Genomic DNA, 21,535 nt, shown 5'->3' with positions numbered 1-21,535 from the left:
TAAGGCTAATTAGCCACTACACACTGTTAGATGGGCCATTTTGATATTTTTTCAGCTTTCACGTGTTCTTTGACGATTTATTACACACATTATGCTAGTAAGCAACAAAGATAATTTAATATGAAGGGGAAAATAGTCCAGGGAAGTTTTCGGGACATTCTATACTTTTAGCAGGTAACTAACAAAAAATTGATATTTAAAAGGGTTAGGGTATTAACTCTAATTTTTTTAAGTTAGTTTGATTCGAAACTTTTAACTCCATTTATATTTAGGAGTAACAAATTTCTGCTAAAATTGATAATGAGTGTTAATTTTTGTTATACACAAACAAAGATCCTTACCGAATATTTTTCGATTTTTCACTCTTTGAAAATAGATTCCACATTAGGAAAAAGTTATCATTTAGTTTTTTTCCTATCTAGGATTTTGAATTAACCAAAATTAAAATTATTAATTTATTTTATTTGAATTATATATGAACTCCTAATATCTAGCAATTCAAAATTATTGAAATCTATAATTTAAAAAAAAATCTATAATCGAAACACATTAGTTACGACTCCGCGACTCCAGTTGATATACTCCTATTTGAAGTGCATTCGTTTATCAAAAAAAAAAAAATTAATTGCAATCTATATTGACGACCGTAGCAATACAGGTTCAACTACTAATTGAGGAGAAGCAGAACGTTTTGAGAAGCAAAAAATAATAGCTTCTCTTCAAAAGCACTTTTTTGAGAAGTAATTTTGAGAAAAATACACTTAGAAACAGTTTTCAAAAGTTTGGCCAAATACTAATTACTGCTCAAAAATGCTTTTCAAATTAATTAGCCAAACACAAACTGCTTCTCATCAAAAACCTTTTTTAAAAAGTACTTTTGAGAAAAGCACTTCTCAAAATAAGCTGACTTTAGAAGCTTGGCCAAACAGGCTATAATAGTGTGTTTGGCCAAGTTTCTAAAATCAACTTATTTTGAGATGTGCTTTTCTCAAAAGTATTTTTTAATATTCAATCAATAAAACATATATTCTTTTGGGAGGGGTGGAGTTGGTGGGTGGTGATAGTCGATAATGGTGGCGGCTATGATTGAAGATGTGGTGGTGTGTGGAGGTGGTGGTTGAGCATGGTGGTGGTGGTACAGTGGTAGTTGATAATGGTAGGTGGTGGCGGCAGTTAATAATGAATATAGATGATAGCATCTTAATGAAATTAAGATTATAGATCTTAATCATATAGACCTATGCAGACTCATTAAGTGGTTGTGAAGTAAAAAAAATACTTAATGATTAAGATATGAATAATTATGATTAGACTTTAAAAACAAACTCACTTAATGTCTGAAATCTGAATGATTAAGATTCAGACCTTCATTAAGTGCAAACAAATGAGACCTAATTTGTCTCTCTTGTCCATGTACATAGGGCTGCTTATCGGGCGGATTGGGCGGTTATTTACTCTTAACGGTTTGGCTTATCAGTTATCGGCTTTTAAATGTATCAATCCGCTAGCCACCCGATAAGATATCGGGCGGATTGGTATCGGTTTAGCTCTTATCGGACGGTTATCGGGTGGTTTATCAGCCTAATTCAATCAAAATAAAATAAAATTTAGTCTCTGTATGTTTAAATAGGTGGTCGACGTACTAAGAGGGACGAAGCCGAAGAGACACCGTGATGGGTAAATCATCTGTCTAGAATCTTATTTATATTTATGCACATTGGCATTAGTCCATGTGAATAATTTCCAATTGGCGTTGTTAAAACAAATGTTCGTCATGCTTTGAATTCTAGGATGCCTTAAAACCCAGGCAAAGTTGATGAAGCAATGGTGTAACTGGTGTTGTTATCTTGTTTCAGAAAGCAAATTCTGTCTTTTGTCACAGTTAGATGACTTCTTTTATTTGGCTTTCTTTTATTCTTTTCACTTTGATAGAGTACTGGAGTAAGAAGGATTTTTGATTATTTAATCTATACATGGATAAAAATAAATTTTACATATATATATATATATATATATATATATATATATATATATGATTTCTTTTCACTATAATTTTAATAAATTATGGAATTTTTTTAGTAATATTAAAAGGATATATATATATATATATATATATATATATATATATATATACACACTCTTAACGGATTATCCGTTAAGAAAATTGAATAATCCTCCCCCAAATCGATAAGCCCTTAATAAAAAAAATTCAATCCGTTCCCCCGTCCGTTAAAACGTTAACCCAATATCAATAAGCCATTAAGCTTCGATTTCGATTCAGTTTTCGATTTCGGTTCGGTTGTGAACACCCCTACATGTACAGGTCCTGAAACAAATTCTGCAGACTTGGTTGCTAGACTAGGAGTTGTGAAAGAAGAGGACTATCAATCTCTAGTGTCGAGGGTTTTTGTCAAGTACTTGGGGACTAGATGATTATCACTTTTTACCTTTATATACTTGGGTCATCACAAGGCAGATTTACATTTTTTAAGTCAATTCATGAGGGGACTTTTATAAATTAGAGCTAACTCAGGGAGAGGATTTAAAAGTTTTATTTTTTTAATTTAATATACTTTCTGTTGCATTTTTGAATTTAATAAATTTCAGTGAGTCCAAATTTTATTTTCATATTCTATAATTTAGCCGTCTAAATCATTAACAAAAACATATTACGGATTAAACATCATGTACTATATCCTACTAATATAAGATTAATCTTTTTCCCTTCAATTTCCGAATTTTCATATAGTAAGTTTGATGGTGTTTACCATTTCGTGTTATGGACCTTTGGATTGTCTAAGAAGCAACAATTGTCCTGGTACTCCACATGATATTCTATACATACATTAAAGAAAAAGGAGCAACAATTTTGCATTTGCAGATATTGCTAAATTCTTACTTTATTCCTTGTAAACTTCGACCACACACATTAACCCCTGAATTACTTGAAAAGAGTGATTTTAGTCCACGTGAACCCATATCGGTATGTATAAACTTTCTGCTATCACATAAATTTGATGGTTAAAGAATATATTTGTGTTATAAAATAAGAACGTTAAAGAAATACTATAGAAAATGCATGAAAATGATAAATATTCGTATTTATAATTAACTAACTCAGCAAATGATCCTCACAAAATCATATGTGAAAACATAATGCACGAAAGCAAACAAACAAGATGTTTCACAAGGTTAAAATATAACAGTGCAAACAACCAGGAAGTAGTGATAAATGATGACAAGGGAAACTTGGGGAAGAATAAGACATCCAAGAGGAAGATTAAGTTCATTGAATACCTTCTAAGTGATCAATAGAGAGTTTTGACCATGTCTTAACGTTGAGGAAGGTCACCAGCAACTTGAATGCTAGTATGTTTCGCTGCTATGTGTAAACTCTGAATTAATATTCACAAGGAAATTGAAATTTTAGTGGTATCGTAAACTTTTGGGTAAATATGGTCATTGCAAATTAAATAATAGTAAAGTCACGTAAAGCAGAAAAGATGAAGTAAGCTTTCATGTGACAGTCTAATAGCCATGAATTTAAAAGACAAAAAAATAATCTAAATTGCTAAAAAATGAGGATTTCAAGATCTACGACAAAAATCTAACGATGATGTAAGCAGACAATATTAAAGGATAACTACTAAGCCTTCTTCTGTGCGGCAATGGTGTTTGAGCAACATAACAAATTGAATACCTTTATTTTATTGAAAATAGAGTGTGTAATGTGGAAATAAAAACGTTTAATCAATTTCAACAAGAATACTATTTTACCAAAGTCATTCTAATTCAAAGTCCTTATTATTTTTACCTTTCGTAATCACATCTCATAATTGTAGTGAAATTGAATTCATGCCCTAGATAATTGAATTCATGCCCTAAAATATAAGAAAATTAAGAATCTTTTAAAATCTTTAGAATTTGCATACATATTTTTCAAATATTAGAGGATAAAAAGACGAACGATTCTGTTAGGCCTTCGTAGCATAAATTAGATGACATATTGACACTATTTTGGCTATTGTTGAGAAAATTGGCTTTAGGGTTTAGGGTTATTAGCCGTCTATTTTGGTTATTAACCGGCTATTTTGGTTGTTATTGAGAAAATTGGTGGAGTCAATTAATTAAAGGTTAAATATACTCAAATATAGATATCAGAAGGACCAAAAGTAAAACTTAGCAATAACTAATGGACTAAAAGTATAACTTCTTTCAAAGAATGAGGATTTTGGAGTATAATGGCCTAACACATCTAATTTTCATAATTATTGTATATTACTTTAAAAACAGAATTTACATGTTCGGAACGAGGAAAAAAACAGTTACTGTACTACATAATTTTTTTAAAACATAAATATTTAAAGAAAATTATAAATACTAGTACTAGTAGAATTTCAAAATCAGAATATTAGTGGGACAGGAAAAATAAAAATATTGTGGTGCAGCCATTTTGAGCCACCTGTTTTAAAATTGAGATGTCCATAGTAAAGGAATTTTACAAGCAAAATATTGCAGCCTCATAAGTCATACCTAATGGCCTTACACAACCATGGCTTTGAATTTGAGCTCAGTACAGCCTCTGCAACCAAAACATATATGCTTTCTCATTCCTACCCATAAACATGATCCCTTTAATAAGCTGTTTCAGTCTCAAACTTGGCTATCTTCTTCCTTGAGAAGAGCTGCTCTTTCTGAAGAGAGAGATGGAAATGTCACTGAGGAGGAGCTTCCCACTTATTCTGGTGTGCTTAGACTTCACCTCAGCCTGATTAATATGAATTCTTAAGCTAATCATAGGGTGTTCCATTTCCTGTTATCCCGTGTGATATATGGCAGCATGAGCTAAAATTCTTCTGTTTAATTGTTGAACTTTTGCTGTTTTTTTTTTTATTTAGGGTCATTATCTTCTGCTCGAACGCAGCTGGATCTCTTGGATCAGCTTACTTCCAGCAGCTCAGCAGTTAATGGTATATGTTCTCCCCTTTGGTTCTTTGTCTTTTTCCTGATAAGTAATGTGAGAATTTCATCAAACTGCTCTAACAAAGTACATAAATCAGAATTTGCATCATTCACAAAAGTCAACTTAGACCAGGAATTTAACATCATAAATCTAGCTATTAAGCAAAAGCATCTAGATTATGATAATCGAAGCATCTGCGATTCCTTTCCTTCAAACTGCTCAAAGTATACAAGCAGGAATTGTCTTCCAGGCCATATGGATGTGCTTTTGTACTTGTCTGCCCGGTCAACTAGTTATTTTTGTAACAGCCCAGCCCGTTAGTGGTATTGTCCGCTCTGGGCCTAGGCCCTCACGGGTTTAAAACGCGTCACTAGGGTCTAAGGCTTGTTAACTTATATACCCAGCATGCCTTTTGTGTTTTGCCGACGTGGGACTCTGTCTATAGTCTGGGGTGTTACATACACCCCCTCTTATGGACTCAGCGTGGTTTGCCCCACCGCATAGAATTCGCCTAGACTCAGCACTGAGGTTTGTCCCGCCTAACCGGGATTTGCCTAAACTCAGTTGAACTCTGATCTGACCCACCGCTGCAGCTGGATTCAAACTCACGCTTCTTGGGTGGGATGACAATGCACTGCCAGTGGCATAAGACAGTTTGGCCGAGTGGTCTAAGGCGCCAGATTTAGCCTCTATATCACTAGCGGGATGGGCTGTTACAGATGGTATCAGAGCCACTCTTGTGTCAGCCTTGCCGATGGTGGGTTAGATCAGAGTTCAACTGAGTTTAGGCAAATCGCGGTTAGGCGAGGCAAACCTCAGTGCTGAGTCTAGGCGAATGCGGTGGGGCAAACCTCAGCGAGGATGCTGAGTCCATAAGAGGTGGTGTATGTAACACCCCAGACTATAGACAGAGTCCCACATCGGCAAAACATAAGAGGGATGCTGGGCATATAAGTTAACAAGCCTTAGACCCTAGTGACGCGTTTTAAACCCGTGAGGGCCTAGGCCCAGAGCGGACAATATCACTAGCGGGCTGGGCTGTTACAATTTTATCCTTCACCGACCTTGGTATTTCTGACTGTACAGTTAATAATACATCCTCCATACACATAGAGCACTAGTTGCACCGTCTATAGTCTTTTTTATGCAAGTTATACTGTGTGAGACAGCTTCATGTTGAATCCATTAAGCATTCTGCCCTAGAGGGGATTCAGTTCTCTGTATCATCTTCAATGGCCATTTATTATCCCTTCCATTTAGTCAAAAAGTTATAGCAAGATTCAAGTAAAGTTGCCCATCTTTGTTTACTTTCGCCTTTCCTTATCGAGAGCTGAGTTACGGTTTAGTTATTCTTGACCATCGTTGACTTGATCCTTGGCCAGGTTATGAAAGTGATAGTAGCTCTGGTAAACCTACAATTCGTGCTCAGCTTGCTAAGTTGGTTGGAGATCGAGATGATGACTTCAGCATTCCCTTGGGTAAGAATCTTAAGAAGGTCAGCGCCAAGTTCTTAACTGTTTCACAGAAGAGAAACATCAAAAGACAAGCCTACTTGAATGAAGTTTCTCAGAGGAATGACTCAGTATTCTTTGCTACAATTGGAGCATTCGTCATCCTTCCACCCCTTGTCATTTTAGGAATTGCAATTGCGACAGGTTATGTGCAGCTATTTCCATGACTTGTATAAATACATTGTATAAAGATACACTGTTTCTGTTACTAATATAGTGAAACTATATAAATTTGTGAAAGTCCTGCTAATTCTCGAGATTTGGAGTTGTACATTAACAGGTTATTGCTAGTAAAAGCTGATCGAATGGGCACTTTACTCTCGCTTGAGTGTCTTTCGTTGTAGGTCTCACCGCAAGACCTAGAGTTGGTTAGAACTAGCTGCATATGTTGTGATGGAGTTGGAGATGCTTAACTTATTGAAATGTAAAAAGGCGGAGATAGATACAAAATTTAAACTACAAATGTAAAAAGCGGACACAAGATTCCTCATATTAATTGCTGTATACGATGCTCTACACTGATTGTACTACACAAAACTCTCATATTTGCTTGTGAAATTGTAACAAAATTGGAAAGAATTTAATGTTAGTTAAAAAATAAAAGAATTTAATGTTAGTAAAAGGCAAATTATTTGTTTGTCTGAAGTCTTAACATGGCTCTGGTGATGGCATGGATGACAATTCATTTTTCTCGTTAGTTGGAGATGTTTCTTGATCCGTTGGTCGTACTGAATCATTGCCTACGGTCACTCCTGATTGCTTGATATAGTGCCATTTTTCTTGGAGTAGATAGATGAACGCGATAACAGCGACCTCAGCACTGAAAAGCCAGTTCCAAACACTGGTGCTTTTCATTGTTTTCATGTGATAGGCCTGTAATCCTGTATATATGTTGACAATTCCCAGTAAAGTAACTGTGATTCCAGTGAGCCAGTGGAAACAAAACCATGCACCCCTTCTTTTGCTTCCCCTGCAAAGGAAGAACAAGAAACAGCACTAATTAACCACACCACTCTTTCCCACATAAAGCTTCTATTCAATTGAATGAAGAGAAAATTCCATGGTGAATTCATGGTATGCTTTACTTGTCAGGCCGAAAAATCCCAGCGACTATTGGCAGCCATATGGCAACATATAGAGCTAAGCCAATCCTTTGGTGAGTATTGTCGAAGAAGTTCTCAAAGTTTATTACTGACAAAGTTGTTGCTGTTATTACAAGGATAACAGATAGTATCTGCCAAATAAGAAGAAATATTGATGTGAATTTTATGCACTACATAATTATGTAAATGTATGTGGACTTTCTAAATAACAGTAGTCAGCTGTCAAGTATCATATGTCAAAATAAACGGTTATAACTAACATCATAATTAACTTGAATTGTGCTCATTTCGAAATACTAAACTGATAGAGTTATTTGTAGTACTCAAATATTAATCCTGTCTTTCCGCATTCATCCCTGCTATCAACTTGAGGATGAATGGAGGTTAACTTACAATTACTTAATGACAAACTATGGGCTAGTTTAATTATTAGCAAATCTGTAATCATAGCTGTTACTCTCTTTCAGTATCATTACAGGTGAAAAGTGGGCTACTTTTATCCTATAAACAAGGTTCAAATTTGTAATAAGAACTTTCAGTAACTGTTGAGATAGTGATGCTTATGCCAAAGAAAAGAACAGTATACCCTTCATTGACTGAATGAAGTTTATGACCTTTTCTATGTTCTCAGTGAAACAAAAGTTAAAGGGATTTTACCTGTAAAGAAGCATGAGTATAGAAAATAAGCTTTAGCCTTCTTCCACATTGCTGTCTATTTGACATTCTCATTACAAGAATCGCGATAGGCATCAAGAAACCCATAGAAGACCATAGCAGAAATCCATGTAGGATAATTTGAAATGACAGCTTTGGACTTAACTGAAATTTGAGATAGATAATTAGTTGCTGCCCTACAAATATATGGGAAATTACAGAACAATAGCTAGAAATTGTCTAGTGAGATGGTTGGATCAAGTTTACTTTTTCGTAATACTTTTTCAGAGGAAAAGATAAAATTGAATGATAGAGAATAGGAGATGTAAATGTGAATAACCTCAAGGACTTTGTGATCACTGCATTCATGAATAATCTTTTTTGTGTGCTTTTGAGTTGAACTGACTAATGGTAGAAGAGCAAAAATGAGAATCGCCGCGTGAACTACGAGCTTCTGCATGGGCAGTATGGTGTTTCTACTCATACTCCTATGTTTCTAATGCTACAAAACTTTGTGTTGATGAAGAGAGAAAGGAACTGAGAAGAAAAAGAGACAGCACCACCAAAAGGTGTTGAGCTTAGCTTGTTATAACCAATAGGCTCAGGTACATTGCTTTCTCTTCAACTGCAATGGTAAATTGAACTTTATCATAAACTAAACAACACTTTGTCTAAAGAGTAAAGACATTGTAGAAAAACAAGTATATCCTTTCTAAGCAGTATTATCCTCAACTCTAAAAAGAAGCCAAAGTGAAATTCTCTTTTGACAAATTCACAATGTTTGGCATAGTGTTTTATAGTGCATATTTTTAAATTGAGGAAAAGAAAGTAGGGAAATGGAAGTTAGGCTGTGATTTCAACCTGGTGGGGACTCTATGACAGGCTTTTCCTTTTAATGGAGAGAATGTGGGATTTCAGAGCAGAAGATAACCAGAGTGGGAGGACAAATTTCAAAAAAAATATCAAGTATAGTTGACAAAATATATGTACAATTTTAGTCCATACTTACCCACTACTGAGCAGGAGCATGGTCACTAGGATTAGTAAGCATTTTTCTATGTTGGGTAGTTGCTTTTGGAAATGCACAAAACTTGAACCATTAGACAGTTAACAGTTAGTATTTGTTAAGTTGGTAAACCACAAATTTTCTGAACTTGCTAATTCAGCAATGCACATAATACGTAATTTATTTATCAGCCATTTATAGACACTTTTTGCTGGCCAAAGACACTTACATGGTGTGAGAATTTAAAAGAACAATAGTATAAGACAGGTGGACCATGACATGCAACTTTATGCAGTAGATTTTACAAATGTGATTGCTGAATAGCTTTATTGTTATGGCCCCTCCATTATCATATACTTGCAATCAATATCTGTATCTAATCATGACAGTTTTGGCCTACTTACGTGCTTCATATATCTTGGAAGTATTAGCATTGGACCACAGCTAATAACCTGTATCTGCTACATCCTTTTGAGACTCTGATTTGCGTTACTAGTCTTTAGAAAGTTGGAATCCTTCTTACTGGGGTTGTCAAAACCGAACGGAAAAACTACATCAAATCGATTAAAAATCCGACTAGGTTTGGTTTGATTTGGTTGGTATTTAGTAAGAAAATCCGAACCAAACCGACATATAAATATATAATTTTTATATGTACTTTTAAGACTTTATATAGAATTTTCTTTATAAAACTTATAGAAATATTTGGGATTCTCTTATGGGATGTAATATATAATAGAATATGAAGTACTCCATTTTTATTAACCTTAAATAGTGGGTTATATGATCACTTTCTTATCAAGTGTTACTTAAAATGCGTCAATCTCTTTGTTCTTCCATGTTCATATATCAAGATTTATTAAATTGTTATATCTTTTTTTATTTTGAAGTGGTATTTCGATAATCTAAAATTAAATAAAATATATCATTAATTAGGTATCATATTGATTTTTATGCTTAATTATTAAATTCGTTTAACCTTGAAAGTATACATCAACGAAAAATTATTTTCAGACGACTAAAAAAGTAACTATATATCATGTGTTATTAACAAAATTCTCCCATAAAAATATTTTAATAGATCATATGTTTGTCAATTTTTTCAATTTTTACTAAACATATATTTACTTATAAAAATTTTAACAAAGTAAGATTGAAATAATATTCACGTAACAAAAAAACCGAAAAACCCAAAAAACCCGACAAAACCAAACCAATCCAACCCGATATAGTTGGTTTGATTTGGTTTTAATAAAAACCGAACCAACCCGGTCCATGTACACCCCTACCTGATATCATTTCTAAACAAAACCTTATGTAGATCAAAAGTCAATATCACTTCTCCTGAATTATAATTTACTTGAAAATTGAGGTGTATGTTTTTTTTACGTAAATGAAAGTTAAAATTTCTTTTAATTAAATTAATTTGGACTTGTGAAAAATGAATAGGTTATTAAAAATAAGTTGGCACATGAGGGCTATAACAAAACTCCAAACATTATGCTTATGAATGGGAAAGGCTCATATTTGGATCCAAAAGCAAAATCCAATGAATCCTTCACAGTACAACGAGGTAATAAGCCCAATCTTTCTTTCTCCTACTGCAATAGGTATCTTTACAAAAATAGCCGGATAAATTCATTATTTACTTTTCCTAGCCGGTATATATAGATTTTGCACTGATATATTATCGAAATCTTTTATGATTTCCAGGTAAAACGTACAGATTGAGGATTTCAAATGTGGGAAGTGAATGGAGTTTTAATTTTAGGATTCAAAATCATAGCATGCTATTGGTCGAGACGGAAGGATCGTACACCAATCAAATTACGTTGGAATCGCTCGATGTCCACGTGGGACAATCCTACTCTGTTCTCGTCACAGCTGATCAAGATACTGCTGATTATTACATAGTTGCCACTGCAAAAATGGCAAACTCAACTCAGCTTAAAACTCTTGAGGTTGTTGGTGTGTTACATTATGAAAACTCTACCAAACCTGCTGATGGGCCTCTTCCAAATGGGCCTGACCCATTTGATGTGCATTTCTCTATCAGTCAAGCTAGGTCCATCAGGTAGGCCCATCTAAACAAATCCATTTTTGCATGATATTAGCCAAGTTTCTTTTTAGCCAAAAGTATTTTTTGATCAAAAGTGCCTTTTTTCAAAGTTAAGGTGTTTGACCAAGCTTTTAAAAGGAAAAATGTGCTTTTGACTAGAAGTAGAAGCAGTTTTTTGATAAACTAAAAACACTTTTTTTTAAAGGCACTTTAGAGAAAAATACACTTAGAAACACTTTATAAAATATTGGTCAAATACGAATTGCTGCTCAAAAGTACTTCCAAATTAATTAGCCAAACACAATCTGCTTTTCAGCACTTTTGAGATAAGCACTTTTCAAAATACATTAATTTTAAGTTTGGCCAAATAAGCTGGATTAAGAATGTTTATGCAAATAGCTGACCAAATTTACTGTTTAATTTTTTGAGCTGGTATACATACACAGTTATATTTATATTATAACATAAATTATACATATGTTATAAATCTGCTGACTATTTTAGTTTAAGTAGTTGGGTGAGAGGTTATTTAGGCTAATTCTTCTTAATTGTTTCCGCAGGTGGAATTTGACAACAGGTGCAGCAAGGCCTAATCCACAAGGATCATTTAATGTATCAAATGTGACATTATCACAAACTTTTGTTCTCCAAAATTCAGTGAACAAAAAGAATGGTATGATAAATTATGCAATTAACAATGTCTCTTATGATACACCACAAACGCCATTAAAATTGGCGGATTATTACCTTAACGGTGGCGCCGGAGTTTACGAGCTCGATAAATTTCCGGCGAACAGTAGCCTACCGGAGACTGTTTATGGTACGTTTGTTGTCTCCGGCGAACACAAAGGGTGGCTGGAAATTGTCTTCAAAAATGAGCTAAAAGTGATGGACTCTTGGCACTTGGATGGATTTGGCTTCTTTGTTGTTGGGTAAGTATACAAAAATGGTCCATTTTTTATTTTCCTTGTGGTCATTGAATTTTTTTTATAATTCTTCTTTGGCCTTTCCCGGACCCTGTAAACACGGGATGCTTCGTGCACCAAGCTGCCTTTTGTCCCCTTTTATGAATTCCGACTAATCCAAACTCGTGCTAAAAAATACACTTTGGAAAGTATAACAATTCTTATCAAATGTGACTAGATTTCAGGGTCGAACACGAAATTTGGATACTTATCATCCCAAGCCAAGCTTTTAATTTGGTGGTTAACTTTTTTCTCTATAGCAAAAAATAAACTTACAAAAATATTTTTGTCATACTAAAATAATTGAACTTTATCCATTTTAATAGTAAGGTCACAATTATTTTTTGTCATATTAAAGTGACAACTTCATCCGCTGTAACAATAAGTCACCTTAGGTTGTCATTATAATAGATAAAGTTTGGTGAACTTTTAATGGGTGAAGTATTATTACCTTAATGAAAAATAATAGTTTGTTACTTTATTGTTATTGTGGATAACAACAACAACAACCCAGTAAAATCCCTCAAGTGGGGTCTGGGGAGGGTAGTGTGTACGCAGACCTTACCCCTACCCCGAAGAAGTAGGGAGACTGTCTCCGAAAGACCCTCAGCTCAAGAAGACGAATACACAAAGACACATTATCAGTATCTCCAATAGAAAACATAGGAAAAATAACATCATGAAAATGAGAAAGTAGATGCAAAAGAAAAATGATAGACAACGTATAAACCAGGCGCTATGAAAAACGAAATAGTAGTAAAATAGTAGTAAGACGCAACATTACCACTAGCTGACTAGAAAAACTACCAGACTAGCCTCGCAAAGGGACGAAGTAAGGAAAGACTCAACTATCTCCTAACTTACAACCCTAATACTCGACCTCCACAGCTTCCTATCAAGGGCCATGTCCTCGGAAATCTGAAGCCTCGCCATGTCCAACCTGATCACCTCTCCCCAATACTTCTTAGGCCGTCCTCTACCTCTTCTCGTGCCCTCCAAAACCAGCCGCTCACACCTTCTTACTGGAGCATCTGGGCTTCTCCTTTGTACGTGTCCGAACCATCTGAGTCTCGCTTCCCGCATCTTGTCATCAATGGGAGCCACGCCCACCTTCTCCCGAATATTTTCATTCCTAATCTTATCCATCCTAGTGTGCTCGCACATCCACCTCAACATCCTCATTTCTATTACTTTCATCTTCTAGATATGTGAGTTCTTAACAGGCCAACACTCAGCTCCATACATCATGGCCGGTCTAACCACCGCTTTGTAAAGCTTACCTTTGAGTATCGGTGGCACTCTTTTGTCACACAGGACTCCAGATGCTAACCTCCACTTCATCCACCCCACCCCGATATGGTGTGTAACATTTTCGTCGATCTCCCTTCCCCCCTGGATAACCGACCCAAGGTACTTGAAATTGCAATAACTTGGGATGACCCGTGCTTCAAGCCTCACATCCACACCAACTTCCCTCGGCTCCGCACTGAACTTACACTCCAGGTATTCCGTCTTCGTCCTGCTCAACCTGAAACCCTTAAACTCAAGAGCCTGTCTCCAGACCTCCAACCCCTCGTTCACACTTGTTCGCGACTCATCAATCAGGACTATGTCATCGGCGAATAACATACACCACGGCACCTCCCCTTGAATATGATGTGTTAACACGTCCATCACCATGGCAAATAAGAACGGCCTGAGCGCAGAACCTTGGTGTAACCCCATAACAACTGGAAAATGCTCAGAGTCGGCTCCTACTGTCCTAACCCGAGTCATAGCCCCCTCATACATGTCCTTAATTGCGCAAATGTAGGCAACCGGCACGCCTTTTGCCTCCAAGCATCTCTAGAGAACTTCTCTAGGAACTTTGTCGTACGCTTTCTCTAAATCAATAAACACCATGTGCAGATCCTTCTTCCTCTCCTTGTACTGTTCCACCAACCTCCTAATAAGGTGTATAGCCTTCGTAGTAGAACGACCCGAACTGGTTGTCTGATATAGACACCGTCCTCCTCACCCTCGCTTCAACCACCCTCTCCCAAACTTTCATCGTATGACTCAGTAATTTGATGCCCTTATAATTGTTACAACTTTGGATATCACCTTTATTCTTATATAATGGGACCACCGTACTCCACATCCACTTATCCGGCATCCTCTTCGTCCTAAAAATAACATTACACAACTCGATCAGCCACTCCAAGCCTACTCTACCCGCACACTTCCAAAATTCAACCGGAATTTCGTCTGGTCCGATCGCTCTACCCCTAGTCATCTTACGCATAACTCCCACGACCTCCTCTACCTCGATGCGCTTGCAGTGCCCAAAGTTACAGTGACTCTCGGAATGCTCTAGTTCACCTAGCACAATATCTGTCACGATCCGGATTTCCCACCCTCGGGAGTCGTGATGGCGCCTACTAGTGAAAGCTAGGCAAGCCAATCAACTGAATTGTTTACCTTATTTCCATTTTTAAATCCGTTAACAGTTATAATCCAACAGTTAATAATCAACAAAATTTAACAAGCGGAAGACTTAATTTCAAGTTTAACAATACTGCTAATACCATTCCATGACAACACTACCCAAGATTGGTGTCACAACTTCACAGACTGTCTAAGATTACTACAAATAAATGTTTGAAAGAAATAATACAACACTGTCTCTGGAAATACAAGAAAGAAACAGGAATGATAGCTAGAAGGAGACGCCAAGGCCTGCGGATGCCTGCAGGACTACCTCGGGTCGCCTGATGGACCAGAAACAGCAACCTCACTGCGGTACGAAATCTACAACACTTGGATCTGCACAAAAGAGTGTAGAGTGTAGTATCAGTACAACCGACCCCATGTGCTGGTAAGTGTCTAGCCTAACCTCGACGAACTAGTGACGAGGCTAGGACTAGACTACCAAAATAAATATGTGCAGTTAAATCATATACAATGGAACAATACAAGCAGAAATGTACAGCTAAGGATGGGAGGGGGAAACATGCTGCGGAGACATCGAATAATAACAGAAGAACAACGATTAAATATAAAGATCACCACAGTTCAATTGAAGATAGGAAGGAGGATCATGCTGCGGGGTACAACAAGTATCAACAGAAATCCAACAATTAAGTGTAGAGAAACCATAACTCAGTTATCAATAGAAATCAGGAAATCAAGACAAGTGCACGGTATCACCCTTCGTGCTTTAACACTCTCTCACCAAAACAATGCACGGCATCACCCTTCGTGCTTTACACTCTTCCTCACCCAAGCAACAATCACAAACAATAAGGGCAAGGGAATAGATGAAATCACAGTAATATCATAATAAAATCCCGGCAACACAAATAACGTCACAAATAAATAAAGTAATAACAGGAAATCAGTAAGTAAGCGTAAAGAACACCATAACTCAATTACTAGTAGAATCAGGAAAATCAAGGACAAGTGCACGACATCACCCTTCGTGCTTTTACTCTCGTCCTCACCATGAAAATCAGTATAATTGGCACGGCATTACCCTTCGTGCTTTTACCTCACATAATCACTCATATAAAGGCACAAAATTGTACATCGTGCGGCACGGCATCATCCTTCGTGCTTTACACTCTTCCTCGCAAAACAATGCACGGCATCACCCTTCGTGGTTTAACTCTCTTCCTCACCCAAACAACAATCACAAACAATAGGGAAAGGAAATGAATGAAATTTTGCAATAAGACTCCCGGCAAGGGAATAATAATTCAACAACAAGTCCCGGCAAGGGACAACCTCAAAACAACAACAACAATATCCCGGCAAGGGAGTCAATATAATGATTCTTTTCTCTTCTTTCACCTTTGTTTCACAATTCACTTCACAACTCGAGCCAATGCTCCAAAAGGTTTCAATTACCGCTCATACTTTCACAATTCGTTATACAACTTGAGCCAATGCTTCTCAATAATCAAACATCACAATTACTTCCACGAACCTTGCTCAACAAATAAAAATCATCACCAAGATATGAATAATACGACGAAGTCATAAAAATCACATTAAGAGACTCACGGGCATGCTAGACACCAACGTATAGATACTTGTCACCATGCCTATACGTCGTACTCCACAATTACCACATAGCAAATAGGACTCGACTCCTAATCCCTCAAGCTAAGGTTAGACCAAACACTTACCTCGATGGCACGAACACAATTCACGTTTCAATTATAGCTTTATCCCTTGATTCCACCACCAATTTACTCGTATCTAGTCACAAGTTACTTAATTGCATCAATAAACGCTAAATGAATCAATTCTAATCATGAAGATGAGTTTTCTAAAGTTTTGCCCAAAAAGTCAAAAATCACCCCCGGGCCCACATGGTCAAAACCCGAGGTTCGAACCAAAACCCGATTACCCATTCCCCCACGAACTCAAATATATAATTTGTTTTGAAATCGGAACTCAAATCGAGGTCCAAATCCTCAATTTTTAAAAAACCTAAGTTCTACCCAAAATACCCAATATCCCCCATGAAACTCATTGATTTTAAGCTGAAATCATGTTAAAAGATGTTAATGATTGAAGGAAACTAGTTAAAAATGACTTACCATTGATTTGATGGAAGAGTTGTTCTTGAAAAATCGCCCTAGGGAGTTTGTGTTTTGAAAAGATGTGAAAATGGGTTAAAATTCGTCTAAGTATAGAAGTTGCAGGTCTCAGATGTGGAAATGCGAAACAGGGCTCGCATTTGTGAACTCTTTAGGAATTTTGGGACTTTCGCATTTGCGAAACATGTGTCGCATTTGCGATACATCAGCCTTCCAGCCATCATCGCATTTGCGAGAGGCTGTTCGCAAATGCGAAGTCGCATTTGCGATGATAAAGTCGCATTTGCGACTCAGGCTGCCAGTCCACTTCTCTCGCATTTGCGATGGTTTGTCGCATTTGCGAGCCAGGCTTCGCATTTGCGAAGCCTGCAGACCTGATACACCAATTGAGAAATCTGCAATTTTTCTATGTCCGAAATGCATCCCGTGGCCTATCCAAAACTCACCCGAGCCCTCGGGGCTCCAAACCAAACATGCACACTACCTCAAAAACATCCTACGGACTTATTCGTGTAATCAAATTACCAAAATAACATCATGAACATCGAATTAAACCTCAAGATCAATGAAATTTCTCAAAACTTCTTTAAACATCAAATTTTGCATTTAAGTCCTCATGTCAAATGGATTCCGTTTCTTACCAAACTTTACCGACAACACATATAAATCATATTGAACCTGTACCGGGCTCCGTAACCATAATACGGGCCCGATATCACAGGTTTCACATAACATTTCACTTTCAAAAGCTTCATATTTTTCAGAAAATAATTTCTTTCAAAAATTCATTTCTCGGGCTTGGGACCTCGGAATTCGATTTCGGTCATACGCCCAAGTCCCATATGTTTCTACGGACCCTCCGGGACCGTCAAATTACGGGTCCGGGTCCGTTTACCCAAAACGTTGACCGAAGTCAAATTAATTCATTTTATAGTCAAAATTTATCATTTTTCATAGATTTTCACATATAGACTTTCCGGCTATGCGCCCGGACTGCGCACGCAATTCGAGGTGATGCTGGAAGAGGTTTTTAAGGCTTTGAAACGCAGAATTTAATTTAAAAACAAGTGATGACCTTTTGGGTCATCACAATATCCCGATCCCCTTCTTCATTCAGAAGTTCATGAAAGTAAGTCTGCCATCTCCTCTTGATCTGGGCATCCTCTATCAATACTCTACCATCGTTGTCCTTGATGCATCTCACGTGGTCCAAATACTATAGTATATTAATGTTATAGTTGCTAACATTTTGTTACTTTATTGTTACTGTGGATACAATGTAGTAAACTAATGTTAAGTTGCTAACATTTTGTTACTTTAATATAACAATAAAATTATTGTGTAATTTTAATATTTTAATAAGTAAAATTCAATAATCATACATCAAATTAATCCTAAAATATTTGTGAGATAAGAATTATCCCAGGAATTTTAAAATTAAATATATTTGTTGTTGTTATTTTGACATCTTGCTGGCATTTTTGCTCTTGGAATCTCAGGTACGGTTTTGGAAATTGGAACCCTGAATCACGTTGTATGTATAATCTTTTTGATCCTGTTGTTCGTTCTACTGTTCAGGTAATTAATTTTCTTTCTTTTAACAAAACCAATCAAATTCCTAGCACTTTAATTATGCTAAAATATAATCAAATTAATGAACATTTATCATAGGTGTATCCAAAAGGATGGACAGCAGTATACGTGTATTTAGACAATCCAGGGATGTGGAATTTAAGGTCACAAAATTTGAAACATTGGTTCTCAGGACAAGAGCTTTATATCAGAGTTTATGACTCTGATCCTAATCCTGCTAAAGAACATCCTCCCCCTAAAAACCTACTCTATTGTGGTTAGCTTCTTATTAATTTCTTTCTTGTTTTTTTCAAATTTATTTATTTTTCTCTTGAAAAAAAATCAAAATATAGTTTTGCAAGGAAAATATGGTGTAATTTTATTTGATGTTTTTTTGAAAATTATAGGGAGTGTGCAGGCGCCTCCTTCAGCACCACCACCAAGTCCAAAGCCAGTACCAGCGCCTCCAGCTCCAGTATCCCCATCGTCTGCTGCTGCTACTGCTACTATAAAAAGGCAATGGTAATTTATTCATCTATTGTGACATTTACAATTTTTTATTTCCATTCAATTTGTCACATTTATTTTCTTTCCTTTAATTTGTGTTGGTTTCTAACTATGTTGACAGGTCTAATATTATTGAGGCTATCTTTGTGCTTTTGATCATATGGGATGGGAGCTGGTGCTTATAAGTGACATGCAAACTAGCCTGTCGTTTTCTTTGTTCTTTCATACTTAGTATGTTACTCTTTTTCTTATAATTAATATATTTAAATTATAGATATACAATTTAGTATAAAGAATCTTTTACATTATCATCCGAGTTTTTTCTTTTTAAATTTGGGGTTATCCATATACATAGAATGCTCAGGCATGGATATCACTATCCACTGATATATGAGTTGTAATTTATCAAAGTAAAGCATTATTTAAAGGCAGATAGCCTGACAGACACCTCTACTTATTCGGCTTTGACATCCCGGTCCCCCTACTCCATATACCTCTACTTATTCGGCTTTGACATCCCGATCCCCCTACTCCATATACCTCTACTTATTCGGCTTTGACATCCCGGTCCCCCTACTCCATATATTTTCAACCATGCACTTGAACTTGTATAAAACAATTGTTTTAAACACCTCTGATATCGTGTGTTGTTCACTTTCACCTACTTATAGGACTTTCGTTCAATTCTGTAATCTGTACATTAGAAATCCTATTCATAGGATCTATACATGTTTCAACAAATGTGCATTAGCAAACATGCCTATAGGATCTTGTTGTTGAGTTAACCGTCCTCCCTGGCAATCTGTTTAATTTCTGCCCGTACACAGCTAATAGATATCATGCCTATAGGATTTAAATCCATTCAAACCTAGGAATCATGCCTATAGGGTTTAAATCAATCCATCAATAGATATCATGCCTATAGGACTAAAGTCAATTTCAAATTTAGAAATCATGCCTACAAGGTTTAAGTCAATTAGAAAACATGCCTATAGGAAATATAAATCTATCTTTACGAGTTAAAATCAGTGCTACACCCAGAAACCATGTCTATATGTCTGTAATTAATAAGCTCGTAGAAATCATGCCTATAGGATTCTGTTGATCGCTTCTGAATTCAATCGCTGTTGTCAATCACTTAGGCAACGTATCTGTAGGACTTAATAATGATTCTGGGCTTATAATTGTGACATATTACTGCCTGAGGAGCCCAGATTCATGCTGAATAAAATCAGTAGGCAAACAAATAGGTCTTAATACTCGCCTTAACAAAACTGCCTTTATACTCTGCTTTTTTTCCACGTAGATATCCTGCCTATAGGATTCCAAAGTTAACGAAGTTTGCTGATTCAATTGCGTGCTTTTGTTGCCAATGTGTGGAGGTCAATGTGAGCCCATTTGTTCTTTATCTGAAAGTCCTATTTGCTTTTGTTTGTCGCCTAGATTTCACATTTTTAAGTAACATAGGTTGGTCTAGAACTATCACAAATAGAGGTCCTAATACTTCCAGGGCCATAGGTAAGGGACGGGTAGTGCACGCATAAGGAACGAGCTAGAAACTACTAGAACGCTTTAGTAACAACTTAAAGATAGTAATTGGGGGTAGTAAGGAGATGATGCTCCGTGCGTTAATGCTATGAGTAACACCCCGACTCGAGGGAGTTACAAACTATTGCATGGAATGATCCTAAAGGCTAAAAAACTTAGGACCCCCCTCCTTTATACTCCTGTTTAAAATAAATTGAATATTGTATTTGTCCAAATTATTTTCTTCCTTTTTTTAGACTAATTCTCTTAATTTATGTTCGGTCGGGACCCACTGTTGTGGACCTCGAGGGGTGCCTAACACCTTCCCCTCAAGGTAATTTCGAGCCCTTACCCGATCTCTGGTGATGTAAACTGGTTATATGCTCTCGGCGCCCTAACACACCTTAATCCGTTAGGTGGCGACTCTTCCAATTCCCTACCCTCTCAAAAAGAGTTGTCCTAGAAATCCCGAAACCCGATTTTGCGAAAAAAGGGGGCGCGACAAATAGTAGTAGTAATGAATAAAAAAACCTAATTGAGTAATGCTAGAAGAGTCAAACGTGCTTCAATTGGCACCAACACACTTAACTACGTGCTTATGGTTAAAAACAAGGTTTGAAAGAAATAGCTCTAGTTAGTGACTTTGTGACTCTTGAGTTGACTTTGGAAACCATCGAGTGGTTTAATTGAACAATAGTGATTTTCAAACTGGAATGTGGTCATTGTGGGACCTCGACTCTGTCCTCTTTAACAATCTGGTTGCGTGAGAGGTGAGTTGCTTTGTTGCTAGTCCAAGTATCCGTGCGAAAGGTCTAGAACTTGACCCGAATGTGTTCAAGGCGAAATCCTAAGTTTTGCTTGGCTTGAGAAGTAACTGTAGGCTTCCTTTGGTCCGTTTGAGCTTTCTATTGCCTACCAATGTTGTGATCCCTAGTCAACCCCGTTGAGCCTCGAGCCTTTCTCATTTGACAACCATGTTACAAGCGTTTACCCGTTTGATCGTGACCCTCTCTTGGCACCCGAGATTTCCTTAACACTCTTGTGAAATAATTGGATAAAACGTATGTTGGGTTTGTCAGAAC

General features: G+C 36.5%; 3 protein-coding genes across 3 annotated transcripts; 2 read left to right on the top strand and 1 right to left on the bottom strand.

The window, feature by feature from the left end:
• Nucleotides 4,502-6,733, top strand: LOC109229195. Its single transcript, XM_019394541.1, has 3 exons — nt 4,502-4,745; nt 4,899-4,970; nt 6,346-6,733. Exons 1-3 carry the CDS (start codon nt 4,553-4,555, stop codon nt 6,639-6,641), a joined length of 561 nt encoding a protein of 186 aa, XP_019250086.1. The 5' UTR covers nt 4,502-4,552; the 3' UTR covers nt 6,642-6,733.
• Nucleotides 6,940-9,136, bottom strand: LOC109229194 (cytochrome b561 domain-containing protein At2g30890-like). The gene is made up of 4 exons (XM_019394540.1): nt 8,572-9,136; nt 8,235-8,396; nt 7,560-7,708; nt 6,940-7,444 (listed from the first exon to the last, which is right to left on the bottom strand). Exons 1-4 carry the CDS (start codon nt 8,713-8,715, stop codon nt 7,123-7,125), a joined length of 777 nt encoding a protein of 258 aa, XP_019250085.1. The 5' UTR covers nt 8,716-9,136; the 3' UTR covers nt 6,940-7,122.
• LOC109230087 (monocopper oxidase-like protein SKU5) lies at nt 10,748-19,111 on the top strand. Its single transcript, XM_019395618.1, has 7 exons — nt 10,748-10,847; nt 10,951-11,311; nt 11,857-12,228; nt 18,347-18,425; nt 18,519-18,696; nt 18,827-18,941; nt 19,048-19,111. Exons 1-7 carry the CDS (start codon nt 10,748-10,750, stop codon nt 19,109-19,111), a joined length of 1,269 nt encoding a protein of 422 aa, XP_019251163.1.

The sequence above is a fragment of the Nicotiana attenuata genome, chromosome 7 (genome assembly GCF_001879085.1).
Source record: "Nicotiana attenuata strain UT chromosome 7, NIATTr2, whole genome shotgun sequence".
In the NCBI taxonomy this organism is placed as follows: Eukaryota; Viridiplantae; Streptophyta; class Magnoliopsida; order Solanales; family Solanaceae; genus Nicotiana; species Nicotiana attenuata.
The sequence above is the reverse complement of the archived record's forward strand: the minus strand, read 5'-3'. Positions and strand labels throughout refer to the sequence as shown.